Source organism: Protobothrops mucrosquamatus, unplaced genomic scaffold, assembly GCF_001527695.2.
Source record: "Protobothrops mucrosquamatus isolate PMUCROS unplaced genomic scaffold, P.Mucros_1.0 scaffold54, whole genome shotgun sequence".
In the NCBI taxonomy this organism is placed as follows: Eukaryota; Metazoa; Chordata; class Lepidosauria; order Squamata; family Viperidae; genus Protobothrops; species Protobothrops mucrosquamatus.
This window is the reverse complement of record NW_015386435.1, coordinates 117,732-127,990: the sequence shown is the minus strand read 5'-3', so window position 1 is coordinate 127,990 and position 10,259 is coordinate 117,732. Positions and strand designations below refer to the sequence as shown.

Below are 10,259 nucleotides of genomic sequence, written 5' to 3'. Positions count from 1 at the left end.
TTGGTTGGTTTTTGTAATAAATAACCAAGAACATACATTTTAAAAAAAAACGTTTTAAAGGTTTTTTTAAACTACGAATTGGGAAAATTCAGTAGCTCTGTACTTTGTGGTAATGAAGATGAGAGGAATAAAACAGAACAACAAAGAAACGTATGGAAGCTGCCTGGAGAGAAAAAGAGGGAAAAATGATTGGTTCACAAAACATGAACAAAATGTAGCCTGTCCCATAAAACTGCCCCTTCCTCTTTTTTTAAGGCAAAGAAGTTGGGGAGAATTAGCACAAACAACTCTATTACAAACATATATATATGTATGTATGTATATATTTATATCTTTTTCTTGCGAAGAAAAAGTCCTGCAAACATTAAAAAAAGATAATTTAAACACAGCTGGGTTTCTTTTTCCATTTTAAATATCTACATATAAAAATTATTTATCTTTTTTTCCCCCCCAACATCAAAATGAGGTCATCTGCAAAGGCACCTATAAAAACGTATAAAAAAATAAACAAAATTAAATAAGAAATTTTGCACTAGCGATTGGATGAAAAAAAATGGGAGAAAAGTTGATCTGTGCTCGCCGTGTGCACAGTCTTATTTGCTGCGGGGTGCGGAGAAGGTAAAAGCTGGTGGAAAAAAAAGGGACTGGTATAAAAGATTAGGTCGAGGTGGATGGGGCGGGTGGTCAGCAAACCCCGGAGGAGAAAAACAACCACTGAGAGGTTTTGACCAAGGGTGTGACCACAGCTTTGCCCGGATTTCACGCTTGTCAATAAGAATATTGTCAGCGGCTTTAGAGTCACCGACTGGGTGAGTCTCATTCTAAGCCGAGGTTTTTTTTAGGGGGGGGGGGAAGAAGAAGGGGAACTAGATTCTGATTGAGTCCAAAAACTTCAGGGGTTATCGCTGAAGTTTCAAGGCGCTTGTCCCGTTTGGCACCACAAAGTCGGGCGGACGCCGCGGCTGAGATGTTTTCGGGTGGGGAAGGAATTGCGGACCCTTTCCCAAAGCACCGGGGGGGGGGGTGTTAGGGGGTACACCTCTGCCCACCGGAACAGAAAAAAAGGCTTCCTTCTCCACCCTGGACAGTCCCTCGGAGAGTAGTATTGGGTGCACGGGCTGGGGGTTAGAATATAGTCCCTGCGCTGACGGCCGCGCCGTGGTGATGGGCATGGTGAAGGTGGGGGTGATGCTGGTGAGACTGCCCTTGCTGCAGGATCGGAGAGGCTCCTGGCAGGTGGGAAGCCGCGGCGCCGGACGCCTGGTGATACCACGAGTAGTTACCCAGGAAAGCGGCGGCTCCGCTGGGAGTGCCGGGGCTGGAACCGCCGCTGCTCCCGCCGCCGCCGTTACTCATTCGCTGCGGGTGGGGAGCAAAGTCCCAGGCGAGGGTGGCTGAAGCAGGAGGCGAGGCGCAAGGAGGAGAGGAGCTGCCGACGCGCTGCTGGTCTCCCGGGATTTCCCCGCTTTTCCACATCTTCTTGAACTTGGATCTGCGGTTCTGGAACCAGATCTTCACCTTGCCAAAGAGAAAGAGGGAAAAAGCGGGGATGAGCGGGAGGCGTTAACAGCCCAGGCGTCCTCTATCTATTCTAAAATACACATAAATGCCCACAACAATTGCCCTTCTCCGCTGCAGGTCGTTCAACTTGCAGGGTTCTCCCATCCTACCGGTCCTGCTCTGAGTATTCAAAAGGTGGTACCAAATTCTGGGTTTTTGTTTTTTTTTTTGCTAGTGGTTCGCAAGGCCTACCCTATTTGTTTGTTTATGCCAGACTGGAAGTATTGTCGACCCCAAGATCAGTGGCTAGCTAAGAGGTCCCCAAAACAGACTTTTGAGGGCCAGGGAAACTCACAGGTCAGTTGGGGGCAGCCAGAAGAGGTTACAACAGGGCAAGGAGTTTGATCAAGGGAAGTTTGATCAGGAAAGGTCTCCTACTATTTTGCTAGGTCTGCAGCAAATACTTGGGCTTAGTGAATTGTTTGCATGGTGAAGGGACAATACTGCTGGGATGTTCCCCAGAAATACCTGAGGCCGCCAATGTAGAGAATCTGCCCAGATAAGGCAATGGGAAGAATGGTGGCTTTTCAGCATCTTTCATAGGCATAAATTGAGATTATGTCCAAGAACCTCCACGGCATGCTTTTCTTTCTGGGGTTTTATTCCTGTCTGACTTCCCTAATCATGGGATTTAATCAAAAATGTCATGGGACTGGATAGAGAATGAACTGGAAAGGGGGAGGACAGGTTGTCTGGACTGAAAGATGAAAGAAAATGTGACGGTCACGGTCACGTTTAATTTCAAATAAGAGTTGATGAAAGATCCTGGCATTAAGTTGCCCTGATATTAAGGCACTTTTGCCTCCATCAGTCTGCACAAAGAGGGAGATGGGAGATCCCACCTGGAGCTCTTAGCATTGTCTTCAACCAAGACTCCTAATCTGTTTGTTGAGTTAACTCCATTGCTGGATTGGCACAATACCTTGGACCATAAACCGACCAAATTAGCTGGATTTGAGCAAGCTGCACTCACATAGAACTAGCCAAGATCAAAACTTGCATCCAACTTGGCATGCAGCATAGGTACTTCACTGATCTGGTTAAGGAAATTGCTCCCCGGCACTCTTCTGGTGTCTTCTTACCTGAGTTTGGGTGAGGCCTAGTGAAGCTGCCAACTCAGCTCTCTCAGGCAGTGCCAGATATTGGGTCTTCTGGAAGCGTCTCTGTAGGGCTGCCAACTGAAAACTGGAATAGATGGTTCTCGGCTTTCTCACTTTCTTTGGCTTCCCGTTAACTATTCGGATCTCCGGCTCGCCCTCTTCTTTTTCTGTTTGTTGCAAGAAAGGAAAATGGGTGAATAATCTGATTCCAGCAATATACGCCCCATTTTCGGGGGGGGGGGAGGGATGAGCCCTAGAGCCTCCATACTTGGCTAGGGATGAAATACGGCTACAGTGCCTTGCTCTGAAAAGATGGGTCAAAAGATCCCAGTGCCACAATGCCATACAGGAGCTATTTGGGCAAGCTCTCTCCTCTGCCCCCCCCATTCCTAACTAAATAATTCAGCCTTAATAAATCAGAAGGGGAAAAAAAGGGGAAAACACCACATTTCGTTAGGAACTTTCAACCGCCCCCCCATCTCCTCTGTGCCCAAGAGTCTTACCCGGGTCATTGTTGATTGGGGGCGTCCTCGTCCCATAGGTTGCATAGGAGCCATAGGAGGTGGAATATCCCAAATCATAACTCCCGGATTTGGTGGAGTAGGGCACTGCGCTGATGCCATTGGGGTGGTACTGGTAAGAGCCCATCTGGGCGTAGGGCGACCCACTGCTTCCGTTGCTACTTGTGCCTCCTCCTCCTCCTCCTCCTCCGCCGCTGTGCTGTTGCTGGTTTGTGTAGTAGCTGCTGTCCGTGGCGGTTGACACAGGCAGAGTGGGAGATTCCTGGGGCTTATGCAAGCTGTGGTGCTGCTGCTGCTGCTGGTAACTGCTGGAGGTAATCTGGTTTGAATGCATATCTGAAACAAGGCTGTCAAAGACTCCAGTCATCCTGGTCCTCTATCCCCGCCCCTCTCCCTCCCGCCCTCCCTCCGTCGCTCGCTCGCTCCCACCCCTTGCTCGCTCGCTCCAAGAGTACAGGATCGCGAGCAGCAGGGAGGGAAACTAACTCGGAGTTTCCTATCCGCCACAGGCCGAGCCGCAAAGTCTTGGCCTCTTTCCCCTTCGCTGGGGGGGTGGTAGTGGTGGTGGTGGGGGGTTTCCAAGGAAAAAAAAAAGAGGCGAGATCACTGGAGACCCCTAGGGCTGGCCGGCATCGCCTGAGTTGCGGGAGGAAGAGGGCAGAAAGTTGCCATCGCCGTCCGGCTCGGCTCGGCTCGGCTCGGCTCCAACTTTTGCGCTTCTTAAAAAAGGCAGAGGCGATCCACCCCCGGGCAGCAGATCGCAGCAATGCTCAGCCCCGGCTCCCCAGCAGCGGCTTGACGATTGTCTGCGGCTCGTGGATGCTGCCAGGTGGGCATTTAACACCAGTCACATGAGCGCGGGCTACGTCACCTAGCAACAGCCAATCGGGGCCTCCCTTCTCGTTGTCTTCTTTCTCTTTTCTTTCCCTCGGCCCTCCCCGCCTCCTCCTCCTCGCTTCTAATCTTTGGATCCCCGGGGCGGTGGAGGCGCCTCGCAGATGACACGCGCTGGGAAGGGAGGGGAAAGCGGCGCGGGTGGGGGATGGGGTGGGGTGGGGTGGGGGAAATACCGAGAGAGCTCCCATCTCCGGGCGCTCCGGGGAAAGGGAGGCTTAATTAACCAGGAAAAGGAAGCGCATTGTTTGGGCTCCTTTTGCTGAGTTGCGTTTGAAAGCTTGCACGGTTTTGGTTTTGAAGAGATGAGCGAGTCAGGTCGGATCCAAGGCCAAGGAGTGACGTTTAGTTTGGAGGAAACCGGCTCCTTAGCTTAGGATCCCGTTTACAACCTCGCCGCTGAGATCCCTGGCCAGCCGTCGCCAAACCCGCGTTACTCCAGCTGCACACGTGCGAGGCAAAGATCTTCGGGGCGTCTTCTTTTGTCGTGCTTCTCTTGCACCGAGGATGCTAGCACCAGTGCGTGATAATATTATTAAGCTCCCTTAAAACTGAACTCGAGGTGCTCGGGAGAAAAAGGGGGTTGCAAACCACGACCCTGGTTTTTTTTGCCCGTTTTGGAAACAATCTCTCTCTCTCTCTCTCTCTCTAAGATCTTAGTTTTTTCCCCCCTTTTTGTCAGGCAAACTTCAGTATGTCCGTGAAGACTCTCAATCTTCCAAGTCGAGGTCGTCCCGAAGGTGTTTTTTTCAAAAAGCAACAGGACTTGTTTTTTTTTTTTTTAAAAAAAAATTCCCCTTGAAAACGTTTCGCTTTTCAAAGGAAAAAAAAAACACACACACCCAGTTGCTTATTGAAAAAACACCTTTGGGATAAACTTCAGTAGCTGCGCCTTTGATCCCCACTCCACGCCAAACACCCAGCCCTACCCCGTTTTTCTTCCCAAACCACAACCTGCAACGCGGCGGGTGGGGAAGGCGGGGTTTACGCCTTGTGTAGAAGTTTGGGGTGATATTTGGGGAGAGGAAAGGCAAGTGCTTACAACACGAAAGGAAGATCAGAGTCGCCTACAGTAATCCAGGCTTCACCTACCTGGCGCCCTCCAGAAATCTTGGTTTATATCTCTCATCATCCCAGGTAACGTGGCCCATCCTCCCGGGGAATAATAGGGCTTTCAGTCAAACGCTTCATATGGCGCGCGGGGGTGTGTGTGTGTGTGTGTGGGGGGGAGTTAGTCGGGATTTAACGCCCCCTCGGTCGTCCCCACTTTAAGGAAACACTGACTGGAAAGGGACCGGTTGGTGGCTGCGTTCTTGGCCTTACCGTTTAGCGCCACCTAGCGGACGGCTGTTGCTACTGAAGACCGGAGGAGACGGAGTAATCGCACCTAGGCGCCAGGCTCTTCAATCACCCAGCCCAGCAAAACAGTAATTAAAAGCCACAACACTGAGCCAGCGCACATCCTCTGAAATCCTCAGAAGAAAGAGACATACCTGTGCGGGAGAACCAACTTGTTGCGACAGCTGCTAACGGAGAAAGCAAGTTAGCCTGTAAGAAATTAAAACAGGATCAAATCTACCTCCCTTTCCCCCCGTCTCTTATCGCACCCACCTTTTGTTTAAAAGTGAGTTTGCCACCATCAGCCCCTGTTGCAATGTTGGGCATCCTGAAGGAGCCTGTAGTGAAGTCAAATGCTTCCCATTGTCAGTGTAAAGAATACTGGTTTTGGTAGGTAGCTTTCTTAGAGGCTTTTTGTTCGATTTTTGGCCACTTCTTTCTTACACAACTGTAGAAAGAGAATACTATTCGGAAAAGATGGAGGGGGGCAAATGATGTGGTTTAGAAAGAAATCCCCCCCCCACGTTTGGCTAGGGCAGCGGTTCTCAACCTATGGGTCGCGACCCCATTTGGGGTCGATTGACCATTTCACGGGGGTCGCCAAGCAAGGCTGTCTGCCATTTTTCCCCCTTTTCCGGCGGGTGCCTTACCTCCCTTGGGCTGGGCCAGCTGGTGGTCGGCCTGCTCCGTCTCTGCCGCTTGCCAGCTACGCCTCGGCCGGCGCAGGGGGTGGAACCACGCATGCGCGGCGCTCCCGGGCAGGGAAAGTCCTCGACTTACGACCGGTTGGGTAGTCCTCGATTTATGACTGGTTTAGTCCTCGACTTACAACCAGTTTAGTCCTCGATTTATGACCGGTTGGGGGTCGCGACATTAAAAAGGTTGAGAACCACTGGGCTAGGGCAATTGGATGATTTTTCCAGGACCATCTTGCTTTATTACAAGTTACTGGGAAAGCTAGCAACAAAGCTTGGGAGTTGTTCTTCAGCTGTCACATCCTCTCCTTGGTACAATGTTGATCTTAAAAGCAGGCTTTTGAATTCCTCCTTAATTTTGCTGACTTCCCTGCCCCACTCACCTAACCTGCTTCACACTAGCTGCACTCCCTCCAAGCCAGCATCTCATTTCAGCTTTCCTGACTGCATCTCATCTCCCCAGCTTGTTTTGAGCCAGTTCTTGCTCTTCTTCCCTCCCTGTTGACTCAGACTTGGTCCTCAGGCTGAGGAGACGCCTTTTGACTGCAGATGCAAAGTGCACCAGGAAGTTTGGACTAAAAAGCAACCAGAAAAGGTTGATCTGAGGGAGAAAAACATGTTTAGTGATCCCAAAACTTCAGGAAAAGAGATAACCTACTTGACGCCAATCATCACTTCATTTAGGACCTTTAGATGCAAGAACAAAAAGTTAATTTATAATATTTTTTTACATCAAATTGGAAGGAAAAGTGGCCTAAAATGTTATCTTGGATGTAACATAACATAGAGCAACTATTGATGCAGGTTAAAAATGGGAACATTTTAAATGTACAGGAAACCAGTGAATATCAAAATAATCTAATAATAACATGGACAGAATGTAATGGCAAGGAAAAGCATTTCCTGGACTATTTCCACAAAAGATCAAGGGGAAAGAGGATAAAAATCGAACCTGGAAATGGCTTACAATTGGAACATTAAAAAAAAGAAACTGAAGGCTTGATTTTGGCTGCACAAGAGCAAAACTGAACAATCATAAAATGATTTAAAATGCAAAGAAGCAAAAGAAACAGCAGTCCATATACTCAGCTCGTCCAATATTGCACAAAAGGGTTATAAGCAATGACACAACAAGGTCATCAAAATAAATCACTGGAACATCTGTAAAAATTACCATGAAGCAGTAATGAAAAAATAGTGGGAACATATAGTTGAAAAATTAAAATATTGTGGGATTTCTAAATACAGACTGATAAAGGTTTGACTCATAGCACACTAGATACAACTGTAAATGAAAAGAAAAAGTGTGGATAATTGATGTGGTAATACCAGGGGAACAGTAGAACAGAAGATAAAGAATTGCAGAAGATCACAAAATATCAAGATCTGTATTTTAAATTGGAATTATTATGGCATAAAATGGCCATTGAGTGCTTATCAGCACACTCAGTGCAATACCATAAAAACCTTAGAAGAAACTTAGAAAATCTGTGCATTGACAACATTTTCATCTGTCAAGTTAAAAGGCCACACGTTTTGGATCTGCACATATGCTATACCAAGGGTAGGCAACCTTGGCTCTTTTATGACTTGTGGACTTCAACTCCCAGAATTCCTGAGCCAGCATGGTTCAGCTTGGAAACCTCTTCCTTTCCCCTCAGCACAGCTGACTCAGGAATTCTGGGAGTTGAAGTCCACGAGTCATAAAAGAGCCAAGGTTGCCTACCCCTGTGCTATACCAATGCATCACAACATCCAGGTTCTTGGGAAGAGCTCAGTATTCAAGGCCAGCTAAAGAACTGGCAGCTGTGACTTCACATTTGTGTGTACATAATAATATACATAAGTCTTACCTTGTGGGTGATATTAGGTCTTCTAATACTGCTGCCTGAGTAGGTCTGGGGACACAATGGTATCTTCTTCAATTATAGTGTCTGGTTCCCATGTCCCACAGTTCATATGAGCTGCTGCTATTGCTGAGTAGCTTTTTGTGTGTGTGTGGGGGGGCTATAAACAAGTGTAGCCCTATCATTCAGGCCTTACAAAACAGACATGTAATTGTCCAGGATGGGCTGCAGGTCATTGATGATATGTCTGACTGCGTTTTAGTTGAAGAGTGACAAGCGATATTCTGTTTTCTTTCCTGATTATTTTCTTTAGATCTTTCATAAACACCAGTGAGCCCTCTTTTTTTTTTAAAAAAAAATATTGTCGGGTAGATGCTGTACTTTGAGAAATGTCTGATTTAAATCTTTAACCTGTGAGTCTGACAAGTCTGAACAGATTTGGTTGTTATATGTGGGATGTCAGTAGAACATGAATTCTTGTGTATTTCGAGCAAAAAGGTACAAGAATCTAGTCTGGTGTTTTTATTTCCTTTCTGTGTATGTCTTGGTGGTTTCTAGGAAGCGACACATTTGCATGATTTAATTCAAACCTAAGTTGATTGTATGGTAAAATGTATTGAATTCCAGATAGAATTTTGCTAGGATTTTGTCTCCATGTGTCTAGTTTTATTTTTATTTAAAATGCCCATAGTGTTGTTTAGATGGAGAAGTTGTGGAGAATAGGAACTATATGGAAACATGGTCATATTTCAGGTGTTAAGGTGTGATGTTTGTATGCAGTCACGTACATATTCATAGGAATGTTACCGATCTGAAGATATTTTATTTGCCTCTTGTGGGTAATTACAAAGATATGAAGGCTTAATATATGGAGACAATCAGAAATGAAAATCCTAATGGTTTTTAATTTATTTTTTCTGGGATAGGTTTCTATAAAAGGACTCAGCATCTGCGGCAGTTGGAATGTTGTTTCTTGAGAGATTACCAGTCAGTTGCCTTTTCTTGAAAAATAATTTATATCCTGTCACTTGTAATAAAAGAGCAACATTCTATTGTCTCTTCTCCCTTGGGCAGTATCCTGAAGAACAAAGAATTTCAAAGACAGATTAGAATGCAAAATATCTGAGTGACAATTCATAAAGATTTTTAATTTTACTTAATTTGTGTGCAGTAGGACAAAGCCCTTTATTTAAGGGCAATTGACCATGGCAGACTGAGCTGTAGCTGGCTTTTCCTTAAGCCAATTCACGTTGCGGTGGTTTGGCAATGGGGTTGGGTTGGTGCTTATTCTGGACTATGGCCACAGGAGGTTCCCATTGGTCATCCCCCTCTTTCTTCCACATGGAGAAGGTAATCCCCTTCCCCAGCTAGCTCATGGGTGGGCAGGTCTACCTGTGCCCACCTGCCTTCTCTTTTTAGGGATTGCTGTCCCTTTGCTAGTCTCCTTTTTTGTCTTTTGCTTTTACAGATGGTTATACACATGGATGTCTTCCCACCACTTTTCTACATTCTCTCCTTTGACACTAGCACAGCCACCCTTTTTTTCTCTTTTTGCTGTAATGATTAGAGCAAAACAAGAGCATGCCTTCATTCCCTCATTGCACCGAGAAATTTGGTGGCAACGAAAAAAACCGATGTTCTACGTTCACACAAGCAAAGAGATTAGTTGACGCACTGTGGATCCAGCCTTCATGCCATTATGCCTGCACTGTAATTTAAAGGTTGTTTTTACAGCTATATAGGATAGCGGTTGGTATTGCAGGCGAGTGCTGAGAACGTCATTAGACTAGAAGGAAGCAGGTAAATCAACCACTCTGAAGGTCAGGAGAGAAGACCGCTCAGGATAGAAAAAGTACCGTTGAAGGAGAGCTTCAAAACATGACCAGGGGTGCGTTTGCAGTGGGCTGCCTGTGGATAGAAGGCTATGCTGTCTCTTTCTACACTCAAGACATTGTGAATGGCCAGGCCAGGCAACAAGGCAAGCACAAGCCCGGTTGTGGCTTACACAAATTAATCAGTTCTGAGCATTTCAAGGATATCTGATATCCCCGAACAATGCTTTTTGTGAATGGCCACACTACTTATTGCATTTATTTATTAGATTTTTAAAGGTAAAGATTTCCCTCATCCAGTCATATGCGACTCTAGGCGGTGGTGCTGATCTCCGTTTCTTAGCTGAGCAAGCCAGCATTGTCCAAAGACATTTCCACGGTCATGTGGCCAGCAGGACTGCATGCCGCAGCACAGCACTTGCGGCGAAACATGGAACGCTGTTACCCTTCTCACTGAAGTGGTATCTATTTA

General features: G+C 46.7%; 1 protein-coding gene across 1 annotated transcript; it reads right to left on the bottom strand.

Moving 5' to 3' along the window:
* Positions 1 to 1,125: 1,125 nt before the first annotated feature.
* DLX2 (distal-less homeobox 2) lies at positions 1,126 to 3,548 on the bottom strand. The gene is made up of 3 exons (XM_015811871.1): positions 3,164 to 3,548; positions 2,643 to 2,827; positions 1,126 to 1,518 (listed from the first exon to the last, which is right to left on the bottom strand). Exons 1-3 carry the CDS (start codon positions 3,546 to 3,548, stop codon positions 1,126 to 1,128), a joined length of 963 nt encoding a protein of 320 aa, XP_015667357.1.
* Positions 3,549 to 10,259: the final 6,711 nt, after the last annotated feature.